The sequence below is a fragment of the Hyla sarda genome, chromosome 7, assembly GCF_029499605.1.
Source record: "Hyla sarda isolate aHylSar1 chromosome 7, aHylSar1.hap1, whole genome shotgun sequence".
Taxonomy (NCBI): Eukaryota; Metazoa; Chordata; class Amphibia; order Anura; family Hylidae; genus Hyla; species Hyla sarda.
The window spans coordinates 96287645-96307970 of NC_079195.1; the positions used below are offsets into that span (position 1 = coordinate 96287645).

Sequence of the window (20326 nt, forward strand, 5' to 3'; positions counted from 1 at the left end):
CTCCCTGAGAGCAGCCGAGACGTGTGCGAGTATGCTGGGCATAAGCGCGGCGACTCGCACATCGCAGCGTGTCTGCTCGTAGCAGCGGATTGCCGCTATAAGCAGGCACAGATGGAGGCACAATGTAGGGGTCCATCGTTGGCGGATCCTCTCGTGTGAACGCGGCCTTATGCTGTTAATTAAATGATGTTTTGTTCTGTATAGTAAGATTTTACTTTTTCACTTGTGAAGTCAAGGGTTGCACTGATCAGGTTTATTGTTCTGATTATGTTACATTGATCATGCACTCAATCATGTATATTACTCAGAGATCTGATAATCTTTTTTTGGGCAGTAGGAAGTATATGACTGTATCACACACATTGTAATCCAATTTCCCCTTTCAGATTTAATCATGCTTCCCACGTTTTTCTGTCTTGTGTGCTAGTCTGAGAGGATAAAGGTCACAATAGTATCTACTGTTATGCTACAGATCCCTCAGATATTGGCGTTGCAATGTAAAATTGTTTCTGCTACAATTGAATAGTATTGCAAATTATAAATATAAGAGATATAGCCACATCATTGATTACAATCTGCACAAGGGTAAGCTACATGGCTGTATTTAGGTACACCTGTCTATATTTTCAGATTTACGTTATCAAGAAATATATTCATTTGACTCTACTGTGTACATGTAGGTTCTATGCAAATGATTTTTCTGCAGAAAATCTGCATGAATTTTGTATCTTCATATTTAAAACTAGGATTTTTTATTTTTATATAATTTTCATGCAGATTCCCTTTAGATATCACCCCATTACATTGAAAGGGGAGAACATTAAAATGACTAATAGAAGTTCATCTCTTGTAGGAATAAATGTCAATCCTCACTGGTCAGGAACAGCTTCATACACTCTGTCCTCACACCTCCTTTATTTAAGAAAAACCATAATATACAGACATAGCCAAACAGAACCTCTTGAACAGTCGCAAATAAAAGCACATCAAAATATTATATATATATATATATATATATATATATATATATATATATATATAATATAACTATTTAATTGTGGTGTCCCGGTACCGTATGGTATACCGTACCTTGTGTGGTGGTCCCCAAAGTCAGCGTTACTTAGTTCCAGTAGCATCCTCCTAGTGGGATGGCCCCTAGTTTCCTCTTCTTTATTCAATTCTATGATGTCTACATGTATAAATAATTGTATATTTAATTATCTATATAGTGTCGCAGGACCTTAGGTCACATGACTAATGTTAATTCTAGTAAGGTATGTTGAAGGACCTTCCTAGTCACGTGTGTGGTCACATGGCTAGACCATAATTCCTTGTAAAGTGAATGACAAATGGTATGGACCAATGAGCTCAAGGTCAGCCCCTGCCCATATAAGGTAGCTGCCAGCCAATCCTCGCTCTCTTGTTTTCCTGCTCTCTTGGGTGCCGGACTAGTGAAGAGAGAGAAGTGATCTGTGCAACTTACAAAGACAAGCTTAGGCCTGAAGCCTGCCAGCCTCAGCCTGAATCTAATTGTGAGTTACGATGTCAATCCCCGCTAAAGCTAGTGTGACTGCTGGACCTAAACTCAATCCCCTAAATCCAGCGGAACAGCACTTAATCCTTTTCTAAGCTCAAAACTCACAAGTTCCCAACCAACTGTCAGGATCTTAATAGACTCTAGTACAAAGACTGTTCCTGTTTAATGTTGCATAAAAGCTGCAGTAAAAGTACCGACAATTTTATGAAAACCTCCGGTTGTGGGCAGTCATTTATTATACCTCCCTATTGTTCTTGGGACAGGTGGCGATAGGACAAGCATATACAGAGGAGCTCTCACCCTGGCATCACCAGTGATAAGGGTTAAACAAGCACCCTTTCGTTACCGCACAGCTACACCCCATATACCCTACAACCCCAGGCTACCACATAATTCTATATACACTATATAGACAAAAGGATTAGGACACTAACACCTTACACCTATAGGAGCTTTCAGGACATAATATTCTAATTCCATAGGAGTTAATATAGAGTTGGTTCCCTCTTTTCAGCTATAACAGTTTCCACTCTTCTGGGAAACTTTTTGTTGGGATTTGTTGCCAATTAATCCAAAAGACTTTGTGAGATCAGACACTTATGTTGGACAAGAGGTATTGGCTTGCAAGCTATATCTTTCTTCATCCCAAAGGTATTCTGTGGTGTTGAGGTCAAGGCTCAGATGGGGCCAGTCAGGTTGTTCCACATCAAACGGACCCAGCCATGCCTTTATGGACCTTGCTTTGTGCACTGGGGCAGTCATGCTGGAACGTTAATGGGACCGAAACAAACTGTTCCTACAAGGCTAGATGCAGTAAAGTGCTGTGGCAAGGAGGAACTGCAAGATGGTGTTGCATGTGCCGTTCTCCTTAAAAAATATAACAAAGGAGCAGGAGTTAGTTGTATGCTTACTTATGTACGTGCTGTGGTCACAACATCATTGCTTACATGTAGAAATACTTACCTGCGCCAACAGGATGAATGGATTCCTTAGCAGTAGAAAGGGTGTGACTCCCGGAAGCTTGGGAGAAAGAGGTGCTTGTTGAAGCAATCCCAAATAAGTAACAGTACCCATGCAGAAATTTGAAAAAATATGAAATTATTTAAAAGAACATTGGACAAAGCATTTTAAAAGGTATTATGTCCTTCTTTCTTAGGTCCATAACATCATCCCTCCTCCAACAAACTTTACGGATGTTGCAGTCAGGCACTAACATTCTCCAGGTATTTGCCAAATCCAGACTTATCCATTAGACTGCCAGATAGAGAAATTATTTTTTATAGTGTGCAAATGAATTGCCGTCAATGGAGACGGTGTATGTCGAAGCTGTCTTAGTGCCGAATAATTATGATACAGAATATCTGCCTAGAGAAATTCTATTTTGTAGTGTGCACGGGGTCTAAGACACTAAGTAGGGAATAGCATTCTGTAATCTGCATTTTAGAACAATATTTCCTGACTTTTTTTTGCATGTCCCATGCTAAGCAGCATCTTCAGGAAAGCTGTAGTTCATTTGCCCGTCCCCTCAATGCAAGTCTATGGGAGGGGGCGTCACGCCCCCTCCCATAGACTTGCATTGAGGGGACGGGCGTGACGTCACACGGGTGCGGAGTCCTGACGTCACGGACTTCCGTTCCCGTAGTTGTGACTCGGACCCTCCAGCCGTTCCGGTGAAAAAACAGGTGGGTGCCTCATGCAATAATGCGGGGGTCGCCAGCGGCGGGACCCCCGCGATCAGACATCTTATCCCCTATCCTTTGGATAGGGGATAAGATGTCTAGGGTGGGATTACCCCTTTAAGGTGACAGTATGTACTTGCTGATGCTGTCTTTGTGGGGGAACCTCAGATATGACAAAGAGATGAAGACTGAATTCCTAAAAATCTTTATTTTCTATTTGATTTTCATCATATATACAGAGTTTATAGGGACACCATATGGGCTGTGAGGCCCCCGGCTTACTTTTTCATAAGGGCCTTTAAGATAAACCATTGTAAATATACCCTGGAGTATGTGTGCTTCATTTTACTTTGCTGCTCCTGATACAATGATACAATTTCAGCTCTCATGAGGATGCAAATAAAATACATTTCTAGCCTATAAAGCTATGGAAATACTTTCCTCTATAACAATGATCTCCTTAAATGATTTCTTTAAATGAATCCGGCTTTTTAAGCCAATTGTCATTTCTACTGGTTGACTCCAGCTTTACAGTTTCCATGGAGATAAAGAGGATATTTAGCTACATGTATCAGTTACATTTTATTATTATGATAATATGCTTTTTTCTGCCTATAGTGCCCGTGGCATTATTAGAATGTGAAATCTAGACATTGTATTACTGCGTAAAAAGGGAGCATGCAATGCAAAATCTATCACTGATGACATCTTTGTAATAAAAAAACTAAATCAAAGGTGACAGATGCAAAAATTGTAATATCCGCCTCCATTATTGTTGTCTGTTTTACTTTTGAGGAAACATTTACATGGGTTTTTCTTAAAAACCACCATTTGGTATAAAAATGTATCAATTTCATAAGGTGTGGGTGGCGGGTGATAAATATAGCTCCAAATCTTTGCATGATCCTATTCAAATGCATCACGCAGTCCATCTTTGCTGTGGGGATTACCTCTGTGTTAAAGGTGTACTCCAGTGGAAAACATTTTTTTTCTTTTTTAAATCAACTGGTCTCAGAAAGTTAAACAGATCTGTAAATGACTTCTTTTTAAAAAGAAGTCTTAATCCTTCCAGTACTTATCAGCTGCTGTATGCTCCAGAGGAAGTTGTATTCTTTCTGGAATTATTTTCTGTCTGACCATAGTGCTCTTTGCTGACACCTCTGTCCATGTCAGGAACTGTCAAGAGCAGCATAGATTTGCTATGGGGATTTTCTCCTGCTCTGGACAGTTCCTGACATGGACAGAGATGTCAGTAGAGAGCACTGTGGTCTTAATTAAATTAAAAAGAAAAGAACTTCCTCTGGAGCATACAGCAGCTGATAATTTCTGGAAGGATTAAGATTTTTTAATAGGAGTAATTTACAAATCTTGATACAAATTGTAATGGTCACAGGAAGAAGTAGTAATAGCGGAGCAACTCACCCGGTATGCTGGAGGGGATTCAACCGAAGAACATCGCGGTCAAGCGAGGAAACAGCGGGATGCTGAAGATGTTATGGGGGGAAGTCAGACGTCGGGCCACAGCCGTATCGCACCGTTTGGTGCTTCGTCAGGCCCCAGTGACCTGACGAAGCACCAAACGGTGCGATACGGCTGTGGCCCGACATCTGACTTCCCCCGTATTATCTTCAGCATCCCGCTGCTTCCTCGCTTGACCGCGATGTTCTTCGGTTGAATCACCTCCCACACACCGGGTGAGTTGCTCCGCTATTACTACTTCTTCCTGTGACCATTACTTTTTACCTGTGCCATTAGCGTTAGAGCACCACCCATAGGAGTCTGCATACCTGCCTGACCAAATTAAGTTGTATCAGGAGTCTTCATTCAGAGTCATATAGGACTGTGCCGGATATGTCTTTTCTTCTGGGTTCACACTTGATACAAATTGTTTGATACATTGAAAATTTTTGTATTCCCTTTTTCTCTTTCCCCCTTTTTTCTGGAATAGTAATTGTTCTATACATCGAGCACATTCAAATCTTTTTACAGAAGCATGATATAACAAACCAGTATTATTTCTATACAATAATTCTTCCCATGAAATTAAATTAAGTTATGTGCACCCAGATCTTAAATCATTAGAGAATACAAAGATAAGTTTATATATATATTTTTTTATGTACAAGTATATTCACACTATATGTATGGTTCATTGTGATTTTTTATCTTTGTTGTAAAGGTGGAGGAGATGGGGTTAATCACCAGAAACTTTGTTGTGGGTGGTGACCCCACCTCTTCCCCTATAAATATGATTCACAAATGTCTTTTCATTGTATGACTAAGGCTACTTACCGTGGTCAAAACACGTCACCTGTTCTCCATGTTGGCTGATTGCTGAATAAACCTCACGTATTGCTTTGACACTGCGCTGGACTTTGCCTTCTTTGTCCATTTACTCTGGGTCCGGTCTCGTCCATGCCACGGTCTAGATGGGAGGGTGAGCTGTACTGATAAGCTTCGGTAATTTACAAATCTGTTAAACTTTCTAGCACCAGTTGATAAAAAAAATTGTTTTCCACCAGAGTACCCCTTTAACGGAGGCCGGGCTGGTTGCCACTCAATGTAACAAAGATATGGCTGTATGGAGTTTTGAACAACAAAATAAAAAAGGAAAAAATCAATTATCTTTATTTGTTAGCATATCTTACAGGTAATTCCCTTTACTCTACAAACATCATTTACTTATATTTCAGAAAATACAGTGCTAATACAATCATAAATATGGGGTACAGAGATACGTGCACTCCGGTTTGGGGAACCTAAGTAGCCCCAAAGTACAATCTGTGACATAAGAAGACACAGAAGACAGGAAAATAATGGTGGAAGCCATGTTACAGGTGTTTCATTGGGGTCCAAGACCTTTAACTTAAATCCTTGGTTATATAGCCAGGGCTACACTGCAATTTTTTTGTAGTGCTACTGGACTGATTGTAACCTACAGCTACAGGTGCAGTCCATAGCATAACTTGCCTGAAATCTTGTAGACCACAGCTGTGACTCAATAGTTAAAGGGGTTGTCCAGGCAGAGGGCATTTCTGTTGAAACAGGGAACATAACAAAGAAGCATACTTACCTAGCCTGCTCCCCACAACTACCGGGAGTTCTCCTAAACCACTGTGCATTTCCTGTACTCATGGAACCTCAGTGAAACTAGTAAAAAAAGAGGAACGCAGTGGAGACTGGGTGCTGAATGTAACGCCGAGCGCTCCGGGTCCCTGTCCCTCCCCGGAGCGCTCGCGGCGTTCTTCTGTGTCAGACCCTCTGTCCGAGAGCGCTGGTCTAGTGTCCCCGGCGGGGATGCGATCCGCGTGGCGTGACGGTGCCCGCCCGCGGGTCGCATCCCGATCCTCTCACTTGCCCCGTCCTCCTTTGGTTCTGTCCCGGCACGCGTGGCCCCGCTCTCTAGGATGCGCGCGTGCCGGCTCTCTGAAATTTAAAGAGCCAGTGCACCACTAATTGGTGCCTGGCCCAATCAGTGTAATCGCTCCCATTTTACATAAAAACGTTCTTCCCCTTCCTGTCCTTGCCGGATCTTGTTGCCCTTGTGCCAGTGAAAGTGTTTTTGTGAGCCATTGCCTGTGTATCCAGACCCTTGCTGTTGCCCCTGACTACAGACTGTTGCCACCTGCTCTGACCTTCTGCTACGTCTGACCTTGCCTTTGCCTTGTCCTTGTGTCCCGCGCCTGTCTCAGCCGCCATAGGGGTCTCTACCGGGTGGAATGACCTGGGGGTTACCTGACGCAGCAAGTCCATCCCGCTTTGCGGCGGGCTCTGGTGAAAACCAGTAATCCCTTAGATTCCGTTCCCCTAGTACGGCCCACGCCATCGCCTCTCTGGCACAGAGGATCCACTACCAGTGTCCTCCCTGCATACCAGTCCTGAGCCTGACACTGAAGTGCCCGCTGTCCTCTTGACAAAGCTGCGTGAAGCAGTGAAACATGTTGAGGGGGGCTGAGTGAATGTTTTTATTCACAGTGATCACTCTAATACCCAGTGTGTACGCTGCAGGTACACAAGGGCGCAAAATAAAAAAAAACAATGAGAATAGCCAGTCTGGCACTCATACAACTATGAAATTATAGGGAGTGAGTCACACTGGAATTTTAACCTTTTTGTTTAATGTGTGTTTAGGAAACTAAGAAAGATAAGTTTATTGATATGTGGGAAAAAGAGTTTGGGTCACCCTAGTGACCTATAGGTTGGAATAAGCACCAAAAGCCTAGCCCTACTTAGATATGACAAATTCACTAAACATCATGTGACTTAAAAGAGAAATATCATGCAAGAAATGTATTCCCTATCCAAAGGATAGGGGATAAGATTTAGGCCACGGGGGGGTTGACCACTGGGCCCCCCGCGATCTCCTGCATGAGGCCTCGGCTCTCTGCAGGAAGGGGGCGTGTTGACCCCTTCCATGTATCTCTAAGGGAGAGCCAGAGATAGCCGAACAGCTTTTCCATTGAGCTACACCAAGGGGGTGTGTCGCCTTTGGATAGGGGCTAGTTTTTTTTTAACTGTACATGGCATTTTTCCCCACTTATTGAGGTCTATTAAAGATCATAATTTCTTGAAAAAAAATGCAGCAATTAAAAACAGCCAAAAAACTGGCAAAAAGTGAAAAAATTGCAAAAATAAAAATGCCATGTAGGTATGATGTTTCATACATCCCCGTTCACTCCTGTCTAACATGTGGCGGCAGCATTATTGGCCCCCCCCCCAAAAAAAAATAAAAAATACTATCTGTCAAAAACACTGTCTACCTTCTGGGCCCCAGTTTGTAGTAGTCTCTGCTCGAATGTTTGTAGTAGCCTCTGCTCAAATGTTCCTATAAAATGTTATCTTATAGATGCCCTAGTCTGTCATCAAAGCTTGACATCTGAATTCTGCCGAATAAAAAGGGGACTCTCTTTACCTTTGGTATAAAGACTGCAAATCCATGATTATTTCTGTGATAAAATGAATGAGAGTTACAAAAACTTATGACAGTTCTCATATGTCTACTGCAGAGCAGGAAAAATCCCTCTAATGTAAAAATATATTGAATACATTTGCGTCATGGGTTATAATGAATGCCTTATCTTTCAGTAAGATAAAATTGAATTAGTTTTATATTTTACATACTCTTGGTCTTATGACTTAACTTACAGTTAAATTAAATTATTGGCTTTAAATGTAACCTGTGTATACACGCTGACAAAGTACAGTACTATGAAAAGTATTAAAAAGTACTTGTTACACTAAATCCTTTCAGATCTGCAAATGCTAGATAAAATGAACTTTCGTACATTTACAATGCACTACTTCTTCTTTCATGTCTCGTCATGGCATTTTTATTTGGTCAGGACTTTTAATAGAAATGGATGTTGTAATGTTCCCATTTTTGCACTTTTTACATCCAGAACAATCCTATTCTTTACACTAAAAATACTTTTTCTTTTACTGAAGAAGTCATCCAGCCAACACATCCACCCTTAGCATTATCTGTACAAGTAAAAGGGGATCTTCAGGACTTTTTCATTAATGGCCTATACTCAGGATAGTTAACCAATATCTGATTATGGGGATCTGACACACAGATCACCTAGGGCTGGGCGGTATACCGGTTCATACTGAATACCGAAATTTTTGTCCTGCACGATATGAATTTTAACCCAATGATATTCATGCCGGTTTGTCCCCTCCCCCTCGGGTATGAATGAATTATCAGCCGAGCACTGCACTGTCCCAATCGGGGTACATACTCACATATCACCCGCAAGCGCGCCCTCCTCGTGCTCCTGTCTGTTGCGGGCCGCTGATGCTCTATACTGTGTGGTTTCCCTATGCCCGGGCTGCAAAAAATAAACAAAATAAACTTTAACTCACCTCTCGTTGGTCCGGTACTGGCCTCACCTGCTTCCTGGGGACGGGAACGTCGGACAGTCGTCAGCCTATCACCGGCCGCAGTGATGTTCCGCCTCGGCTGGTGATAGGTTGATCCCACTGTCATGTAAGAAGCCGGCTTCTTACATGACAGTGGGCTCAGCCTATCACCGGCAGAGGTGGAACATCGCTGCGGCCTGAGATAGGCTGATGGCTGTCCGACATTCCCGTCCCCAGGAAGAGCATAAGGCCGACGTTGGAACATGTGTTAAAGTTTATTTTGTTTACCTTTTGCAGCCCGAGCATAGGGATACAGAGTACAGTATAGAGTGTTAGCGCCGGTGGCCTGCAACAAACAGGAGGACGAGGAGGGCAGCGATTGCGGGTGATATGTGAGCATTTACCCCAATGGGGACAGAGCAGAAATACCGTTATATACCGTGGAACCGCTATACGTTACAAAAATACTATGATACACATATTTGGTCATACCGCCCAGCTCTAAGATCATCTCGATTCTGCTGTTTGCTAGAGTTGCGGAGCCCACATACACAATGAACATAGCCAGAAGCAGACAGTGCCATACATTGTATAGTGGCTGTGCTGGGTTACTGCAGCTCAGCCCTCATTCACTTCAAGGAGTAGTGCAGTGAAAAATAACTTATGCCCTATCCAAAGCATAAGGGATAAGTTTTATTATTATTTTTTTTATCAATTCTTTATTTAAAGATTTTCAGGCCCCATATGAAGATAAGATACAAATTTACAGTGCATTTACGAGGCAGTTGGTAAAAGGAGGTACCAGTGACCAAGTGATCCCAGGGGTGACCTATGGGCTCCCTGCTAGTCTCCCCCATATTAGCCCTGGGCGGAGGTAGCTATTTCCTCTTTCCTTACAAGTCTTTACTGAGCTCCAGCGCAGTCCTACCTAGTGTGTGTCCAGATTGTTAGAGGCAACAAAGTCAAGTCCTGCAGCCACGATCAATTCAAGTAAGCTAAAGTCACAGCTTTATGAGTCAAGTCAGTCCCTGTCATCTGTCAAGTCGGCATGGTTTGCATTCAATTGTACAGTCCTACTACAAGTCCCAGCAAGCCCTTAAGGTCTCTGCATCACTTTATCTCCTCCTTGGGCCCTGGCTGAATTGTATAGACTTTACCAACTGTCTACCCTCAGTAAAGCTACCTCAGTAAAGCTGAGTCTTTATTGGCCCCATGCCTAGTCCAGGATCCAGTGGTATACCTTTGGGTGGTTTTAGGCTAAACCATGCCCTGGCATCATGAATACAAGGGGTTAATGCCATCTACCCCTAGAGTATCAACATCTGCCCTCATCAAACCCTGCTACCACAATAAGGTGCCATATCGCTCGATAAGTGACTGGATTCTAGGGAGAGACTGCAGTGGGTTAGTGGTCATGATCAGTAAGTCGTCTGAAAATGTTGCTGTTAAATGAGTGCGCCCCCACCATAAGTCCTTGAATCCCATCATCTTGGCGTAAAGCTTGTAGCAACATTTCCATAACTAATATGTATAAGGTGGGGGACAGGGGCAGCCCCGACTCGTCCCGTTGTGAATTGAAAAGGAAGGGGACAGGGTGCCATTAACCCTAATGTGGGCTCTTGGGTCTGAGTAGAGGGACATTATAACAAGAAAAAACGAGGTTTCAAATGGCAGGAAATGCTCAACCCAAATGCAGTTGTGCATATCTGCTGGGCGATCCCCAGCATGAAATGCATAAAATTAGGGATGCCTGCAGCAGACCACAAGTGCCACAATGGCATCTTACACCAGATGAAAGGTGTGGATGTGTAACATATAGAATAATACATACATTTAGGTGCACTACTGTGGTAGATGTAAACAGTAATATATATGTAATGTATATGGCTAACCCTCAAACTGATGTTAAAATTGAGACATTATCCAGTATATCCTTATATGAAGGACATACCTGAGCCAACACACCAAACCCAAGGTTTCTCAGGTGGCATGGGACCTAACACTAAACCTACCTGTGCCGTATGGGCAATACCAGGGGCCAGTGGACAATTACAGTGGCATTAGGTCTGACTCACAGCCTGTTCCCACTTCACTCCAGTGTGGCTAAGCACACATACAGTGGGAGGAGGGAGGCAGGCTATGAGCCCCACCAAAGTAGGCTGATATGTTGCTGGCCTCACAGGTGAGCCTAAATGCTGCCTATAATAGTGATTATGGCACATTAGATTTGGAGTTTATAGACCTCCAAGTATAAGATTTGAACAACAAGAAAAAACATGGTTTCAAATGGCAGGAAATGCTCAACCCCAAATGCAGTTGTGCATTTATGCTGGGGGAGCAGATCCCGCGCTTGTGGTACGTTGTTAAAGGCGATTTCCAGCATAAAATGCATACAATGGGGAATGCCTGCAGCAGACCACAAGTGGCACAATGGCATTCCACACCCGATGAAAAGTGTAGATGTGTAACATATAGAATAATACATAAATTTAGGTGCACTACTGTGGTACATTATAAACATTGACATATGGCTAACCCTCAAACTGATGTTAAAATCGAGACATTAGCCAGTATATCCTTATATGAAGGACATACATTCTAAACATGGTATGGTGAAGGTAGTCCCAGGCAACTCTATCAAATGCCTTCTCGGTGTCTGTACCAAGAAGGAGAAAAGGTGTTTTGGTGGATCTGGCAAGGTGGATTAAATGTAATACTCTATGCGCGTTTTCCCTACCCTCCCTTCCCTTTACAAAACCCATCTGATCCATGTGGATGAGACCTGGAGGAGCTGCCCAATGCAAATTGAAAGGATTTTGACCCAAATTTTAACAACTAAATTGAGCAGGGAAATGGGCCTGTAGCCAGGGCAGAGTGTGCGGTCCTTGCCCTCCTTGGGGAGGATAGTGATGTGTGCTTCTAATGCTGGGGTCGGTAGAGCCGCCCCCAAAAGAAGGGAATTACACCACACTGTTAGGTGTGGAAGGAGGGTAGGTTTGAATGCTTGATAGTATGCAAGACTAAGGCCAACAGGCCCTTGACTTTTTCCCACCGGGAAAGATAAAAGAACCTTTTCAATCTCCGCCTCTGTGCAGGGACAAAGCAGTGAGGATCCCTCTTCAGCTGAAAGGGTGGAAAGATGTAGTTCATCCAGAAGAGATTTAATTGCCTGTGTCCTATCCAATGGCGTTGTAGCAGTGAGTACCAAATTATATAAAGAGGTGTAGTAAGTAGAGAAGGCAGATGCAAAAGAGGGTGTCTCTAGACATCTATGCCCACCCCCCTGATATTATTGCAGGTATGAACGTCTGTTCTCTCCGTCTTTTTATCATTGCTGACATAAGCCTACCTCCCTTATCTCCATGGAGAAATACCGTAGTTTTTGCTTAAAACGGATGACATTTTTATGGCGGAGATCTCTCAGATCCTCTCTCAGTTTGGCTAATTCTTGTGCGAACTCAGAGTTGTAGGGGGCACGGTTATCATTCTCCAAGGAGGATATCTTATCTAAGATTCCGGTGATTGCGTTTGACCTCTCCTTTTTGATTTTAGTACAGAGTGCTATCAGTAAGCACCTCATAAAACATTTGTGAGTCTCCCAGACAGTAGTAGTTGAAACGTCAGGTGTGGTGTTAATGTCAAGGAATGTCCGTAACTATCCGTACAAGTTAGAGACATCACTTCCCCGATCTAAGAGCGAGTCATTTAATCTCCAAGTCCAGTCTTTCAAAGGTAGGTGTGAGGAAGAAAGAGTTGCATGGACAGGGGCATGATCTCACAGTGTTTGAGGACCAACATCTGCCAATGTGACTGATTGAAGTATACTGTGGTGGCAACAGAGGTAATCCAGACACTGCGTTGATTGGTGTGGTGCAGAGAAAAACGTGCAATCACGGGGATGCATAGTATGCCAGATCTCCACCAAGCCCAAATTGTGAAGCGTATTTTTTAGGGTGCGGAGGGCCACCAAGGAGATTGCAGAGTGCCCCACAGAAGTATCCCACTTGGGGTCAAGTGCTACATTAAGGTCCAATCCAAAAAGGATGGGCCCCTCAGCAAAAGCTCTCAACTCCTCCATGGTCCGAAGCAGCCAGGGGACCTGGTGTTTGTTAGGTGTATGTCCTGGTGCAGATCTTACCTTTCATAAATAGTGCTCTGCCATCCTCCGAGTCATGCTGAGCCTCAAATTGAAAGGGTACATCACGATGCAATGCAATGGAAACTACCCTAGAAGATGAGTATGTGCTCCCACTGTGGTACCAAAGAGAAAAATGGTTAGTAGGTAGTTTGGGTATATGTCCCTGTTTAAAAATGCGTCTCTTTCAGGAAGGCCACTGAGACCCCGTCTTTGTTCAATAAAGAGAGAATGCTATGACGCTTAGCAGGTGAATTAAAGCCTTTTACATTGTATGTAAGTATTTTAAGAGAGGATATAGAATGCAATGTATATGTGATAGGTTATGCGTCTCAACCAGTTATAGGGAATTCCCCTCAGCATCAAAGATCAAATAATAGTTAGACACAACTAAAGAGTGTTCCAACAAAAGGTGTGCTTAATACATAACTTTTACAAGATTTCTATAAAAATCCACCAATTTCAAAAAGTGCCTGTGTATACCAACACCAAACGATAAATAATCATAAAAAATGTATCAGAACATTACTCCAGTATTACATTTGGGGCTGGCAGGGCCCAGCAGAGCCTCATTTTGCACGGTGTCTAATGGTGATGAGCATTTTTTATGATTATTTATCGTTTGGCGTTGGTATACACAGGCACTTTTTTAAATTGGTGGATTTTAATAGAAATCTAGTAAAGTTATGTATTAAGCACACCTTTTGTTGGAACACTCTTTAGTTGTGTCTAACTATTATTTGATATTTTAAGAGAGGCCATGAAATAAAAAGGTGGGGAGTTAGTCTGTGAAAGTCCAGTTCAAGCAACCAGATCGCCCCTATAGGTATCCTACGAAATGTAGGCAGGAAGGGGGAAGGGGTAGGTAAGGACCTAATGAGGAAGAAATGAGAGTATTAGAAAAAGGTAGGGACTGAGCTTAAAGGGAGAGGGAGGAGAGAGTGAACCAAGAAAAGGGAGAGGAAAGTAGGAGAAAACAAAAAGGTGAAGGGTAAGCGTTAGAGAAAAGAAAGATTAGAGAGGTCAATAATAATGAAGACGTCAAGCATGGGAGAGAAGACACAAGGCAAGAATACAAGAAGAGTGCAAAGTAGGGTAAAATGCACTTAAATGGGACGCCGCAGTATTCCCAAACCGACAGCCGGCCCAAACCTGCTTACAAGGAAAATGCCACTAGGGGCATCAACAGTTAGTAATAATAATAACAGTGGTGAGCCCTAAACACCAGTAATATTAGCATTGTTTGTATGGTATAAGAAGAAGTGGGGGGGGGGAGGACAAGGGGAGCAGGAAGGAGACAGAGTTTGAGAGAGGAAATAAGAAGGGGAAATGTTAAGGTATGGAGGGGAAGGTGGGGGCAAGGACATGGAAGGGGAGAGGAGACAGAAAAGCTGGGAAGGAATGAAGGAGAGTACAGAGACTGGACAGTCAGAATGATAAAAGGTAAATAACCATGCATAATTGTTACGCCGAGCGCTCCGGGTCCCCGCTCCTCCCCGGAGCGCTCGCTACACTCTCGCTGCTGCAGCGCCCCGGTCAGATCCACTGACCGGGTGCGCTGCGATACCGCCCCCAGCCGGGATGCGATTCGCGATGCGGCTGGCGCCCGCTCGCGATGCGCACCCCGGCTCCCGTACCTGACTCGCTCTCCGTCGGTCCTGTCCTGGCGCGCGCGGCCCCGCTCCCTAGGGCGCGCGCGCGCCGGGTCTCTGCGATTTAAAGGGCCACTGCGCCGCTGATTGGCGCAGTGGTTCTAATTAGTGTGTTCACCTGTGCACTCCATATATATACCTCACTTCCCCTGCACTCCCTCACCGGATCTTGTTGCCATTGTGCCAGTGAAAGCGTTTCCTTGTGTGTTCCTAGCCTGTGTTCCAGACCTCCTGCCGTTGCCCCTGACTACGATCCTTGCTGCCTGCCCCGACCTTCTGCTACGTCCGACCTTGCTTCTGTCTACTCCCTTGTACCGCGCCTATCTTCAGCAGTCAGAGAGGTTGAGCCGTTGCTAGTGGATACGACCTGGTCACTACCGCCGCAGCAAGACCATCCCGCTTTGCGGCGGGCTCTGGTGAACACCAGTAGTGACTTAGAACCGGTCCACTAGCACGGTCCACGCCAATCCCTCTCTGGCACAGAGGATCCACCTTCTGCCAGCCGGCATCGTGACAATAATGATACAATACTGTGCAACACTCCCCAATTCCCTGTCACTGCTCAGTTCCACAGTTGCTATATTTCAGGAGAAAACAAATATGGTTAGATGTAACAAGCACAGTGTTAAATAAAACTAGCACAATAGTCAGGCAACAATTATGGAGGACAATGGTGGCCCCCCCAGTCCCCAGGTATTATGTAACCTCCGAGTCTCCAGGAATGTGGGATGCCAGTGATGTGTGCTATGAAACGTGGAGTCCAAACAAGAGAGCTGTCAGTCCAATGAAGGAGTAATGGACCCAGGTAGACATAATGCCCACAAAGCGCAATACGGAACAGCCCTTAATAAAAATTCAGTGCAAAGAGATGAATCCATATGTCGTGCATGGAGGTGCGACAGAAGATGGTCACGGCAGCATGCAAAAAAATTGCATGTGGTTCATGGCGACAGCCATAGTAGCTCTGGAAGCAGGGGCGGGGGGGAGATGGCCAGTGGAGGAGAGAGAGTGAGATTAAGCATATGAGCATGACAACGGAATAACGCATGAATGCAGATGTAATGGGGAGGGGGAAGAAGTGGAGGGGGGTGAGAGGGGGGGCAGATGGGTGAGAAATAATCCATACTAGTTAAGGTGATGGGCAAAAATAGAGAAAAAAAAGGTTATCAAATTGAATCAACAGGGGTAACTTCACCGGGCAATAGGTCCAAGGCGAGCATAGAAGCTTGAATGCAAAATCCTGTAGACATGGGAGTAACCTCAGGTCGGCTCTTTCGCCGTTATTCCTTGGGTCTTCTGAGCTGCCTTGCAAGCTTTAGGGGACTTCTGTTTCTCCGCTTTAGACCAGGCCGCCATCTTGGGTAGTGTATGTAGGCAATGACTCATCTGCATAGGCAGCCAGGATGGAATGTCCATTGGTGATATATTTAGAAAATCCCGGAGTTTCTTGAAATAATCCAGTGAACGTATAGCTGGCTGTTTTCCTTCTTTCAGCACCAAGAAGCCAAATGGGTACAGCCATGTATAAGGCAGGCGCATCTCTCTTAGCTTTTGCAGGAGCGGGTTCAAGATCCTGCGTTTAGCCAAAGTTGCAGGCGAAATATCTTGGAACAATTGTAGTGGATGACCTTCAAAATGGACCGCTCGAACTCCCTGTTAGCAGACAAGACAGCTGCAGTGTCCACATAACTTAACAGGCTGCATATCACGTCGTGGGCTGGATCTGTTGGAAGAGGCTTTGGGCGCAGCGCTCGGTTACCTCGGTTTCAATAACAATGGCCACCGCCCGCTCCTCACCAAGGAGGGAGGCGAAAATCTGGCGGGACACAAAGGATAGTGCTTCTGCAGCATAGGATTCAAGTACACCTTTTTATGCTTATATTTTCAAGTCTGCTCCGATTTCTTGGTACTCCAAAAGCAGAAAGGCTTTATTAAGCTGTTCTTCTTGGTGCCTCAACTGATGCACCGCAGTATAACAGAACAAAACAGTTTCAGTAATGGCGTCTTCCAAAAACTCAGTACCGTGGCCTCTGTGTCGGACATCCGCCTTGATTTTCGCTTATTCTTGGAGCACCTTAAAGTGCTTTAGCTACTGCCTGGTGGACCGTTTTCTTTATGTGAAGGAGATTCAGTTGTCTTTACCACCTGAGTCTATGCAGGCGCCCAATACGCTGTCCACTTCTGATTCATCCTCCTGCTCTGCTTCGCTCACTGGTGCCAACACCATCCTGGGAGCGTGTGCCGAGATCTTAGCGAGTCTTAAAGTATTTTGCCATGTCAGATTGGCTTTTTTGCGCTTTTGAGGAGCAAGGGGTGTCCCCTGTCTGGGTCTTGTCTTTATTGCCCGTGAAATCAGGCTGGAAAGGGCTCTTTTATGCAGGTTTATGGCTCGGCTGTGGAGAGCTGTGGAGAGCTACTTTCTCAAGCGGCCATCCAGCTCCGCGGTCAGGCTCCGCCCCAGGCATTGATCGCGGGAGGTCTGACCGCTGGGACGCCCTGCAACCTACTGAACGGGGCCCTGGCAGTCTGACGGAAGCAGCCATTCTGACCTTGCAGAAAGCCACGGCTAACACAACCCCTCCATGTATCTCTATGGGATACATGGAGAGGGAATGTCGGCCGTCGCTTTGTGCAGGGGTTGGCACGCCCCCCCTTCCAGCAGACTGCCGGGGCCCTGTTCAGAAGAATGCATGGGGTCCCAGCAGTCAGACCACCCGCGATCTATAACTTATCCCCTATCCTTTGGATAGGGAGTAAGTTATTTTTCACTACACTAGTCTTTTCAGTTTGAATAGGAATCTGTGCTGTATAAAAAAGAAAAATTAGCATACAATACGTGGCGAAAATGTTGTGTGAACCCAGGCTAAAGCTGTAACTAAATTACAGATGTATTGTTCTGTGTGTGAACATACCCTAAGTCCATAAAGAAAGACAAAGTGGCAGCGGATTTGCTTAGGTAAAATTCTCTGTGAAATACAGTCGCAGGTTAATGAAAGTTCACAAATTCATAGCAGAAATTTTCACAGGGAAACTGAACTGTGGTGTGGATTTTTACTGCCTCAGCAGGTTTGTTTCTATTGTGCAATGTTGAAGAAGTTGTTGCACAGTTTCCACATCGAGTTCAACCAGGAAATCAAAATCTACAATGAAATCCATAAACTTCACTTTACACATTGTGGCAACACTCGCAAATGCGCATCCAGGGAAGGCTTACTTACGTGACAGACAGGCAACAGTGACCATAGGCCCACAAACAATCAGCACAAAGCAAAGAGGCGCTTGTTCACATTCTCTTCTATTATGAAGACTAGATTGGAATGTAGCAAAACGTATCCTCACAGTGCAGACAGAAACAGCGACTTGACTTTATGCTTAGCTTTGCTATTGCTAGGCTTAAATTAAATATAGGCCACATGTCACCTGTCTAAGAATACTTTACTTATCTCCTCAGCAAGAGCAGGACTGATGAAAAAAACATGTGGCTCTGGCAAAACCAGGCCTAGACTACTAGTTCTAACAGGTTTAACCTGTCCAGGAACGAAGGGCGTACATCCTGGAACTTAAAGTCAGAGGGCGTACCTGTACACCCTGGTCCCGTTACCGGGGTTTAAACCGTTCTCACGAGTGGAGAACACTTCAAACCCGGTGGGTCCTGGTTGTTAAGAGCAGCCGGGACCCTCGGTTAATGCCGGGCACCACCTATCGGACAGATGCCCGACATTAACCCTTTAGATGCCGTGATCAAAGCTGATTGCGGCATCTAAAGTGTGGGGTTAACAGTGCCAGTAGCTCAGGAATGCTGATTGGGACATCAGCGGCCAGGCATGCAGGCTGGAGCAGCAGAGCACCGATAGCACTGAACAGTGTATGCAATGTTCAGGTTGCATGGTAACTAGAAAAAAAAAAAGTGTACAAAAAGTTAAAGTTAATTAACCCCTTCCTTAATGAAAGTTTGAATCACCCAACTTTTAAAATTTTTTAAATAAAATAATGTAATAAAAAATAAACATAATCATATGTGGTACTGCCGCGCGTGTAAATGTCCCAACTATTAAAATATACGGTTAGTTAAACCGCAGTCCTTGGTGCACATGTAAAAAAATAAATAAACACCAAGTCCAAAACTGTCGATAAACAAGTCCTATCAAAATAAAAACCAATAGAAACTACAGATCATGGCGCAATAAATGAGCCTTTATATAGCCCCGTATGCGAAATAATAAAAAAGTTATAGGAGTCAGAAGATGACAATTTTAAACATATGAGCATGTAGTTATAATTTTTTTTAAGTAGTAAAATAAAATAAAACCTACATAAATTGGGTATTTTTGTGACCGTATTGACCTACAGAATAAAGATCAGATGTCATTTTTACTGAAAATGGCACTGTGTAGTAACAGAAGCCGTTATAAAATGACCTTTTTTTCAATTTCATCCCACAAATATATATTTTTTGGTTTTGCCATAGGTTTTGTTATTAAATGATTGATGTCATTCCAAAGAACAATTGGTGGGCTTGTTTTTTGCAATACCAATTGTACTTTGTAATTACATCAATCATTTCACCCAAATTTATGGCGAAACCAGAAAAAAAAATATTTGTGGGGCAATACAAAAAATAAAATGCCATTTTGTAACTTTTGGGGGCTTCTGATCCTACGCAGTGCACTTTTTGATAAAAATTAATACCATCTGTTTATTCTGTATGTCCATACGGTTACAATGATACCCAATTTATATAGTTTTTTATTTTATTTTACTACTTAAAAAATTATAACTACATGCACCAAAATTAAAATTGTACTTTTCTGACCCCTATAAGTTTTGTATTTTTCCGTATACGGGTGGTATGAGGGCTCATTTCTTGTGCTGTGATCTGAAGTTTTTATCGGTACCATGATTGTTTTGATCTGACTTTTTGATCACTTTTTATACATTTTTTTTAGGGTATACAAAGTGACCAAAAATACGCAATTTTGGACTTTGTATATTTTTTTAACGTGTATCCCACTGACCGTGCGGTTTAATTAACATTATATTTTTATAGTTCGGACATTCACGCACATGGTGATACCACATATGTTTATTTTTGCTTACATTTTTTTTTTATGAGAAAAGGGGGATGAATCAAACTTTTATTTAGGAAGGGGTTAAATCCCATTTATTCACTTTTAAACTATTTGTACCTTTTGTTTAAGCCCCCATAGAGGACTGTTACTTGCAATCCTTTGATTGCATACACTGTTCAATGCTATGCCATAGCAGTGTAATCTGCACTCGATTGCTCCAGCCTGGATCTCAGGCTTGGAGCATCCAAATGACGATCGGACAGCGAGGAGCGAGGTAAGGCACCTCCCGCTGTCCTCTCAGCTGTTCGGCGATTTCACTCCGGTGGTCACGAACAGCTTCGCTGAGCTAACCGGCATTGATTTCTCCCATTTTAGGCGCCGCTATCAAATTT

General features: G+C 43.7%; 1 protein-coding gene across 2 annotated transcripts in view; it reads left to right on the forward strand.

The window, feature by feature from the left end:
- Positions 1-20326, forward strand: part of LOC130282138 (lysosomal acid lipase/cholesteryl ester hydrolase-like) — a 67863-nt gene that overhangs the window by 2128 nt on the left and 45409 nt on the right. For both annotated transcript variants that reach the window (XM_056530079.1, XM_056530078.1), the window contains exon 2: positions 2694-2760. In XM_056530079.1, coding sequence (XP_056386054.1) covers positions 2731-2760 — 30 coding nt within the window. In that variant the 5' untranslated portion in view covers positions 2694-2730. The remainder of the gene's footprint in view (positions 1-2693; positions 2761-20326) is intronic.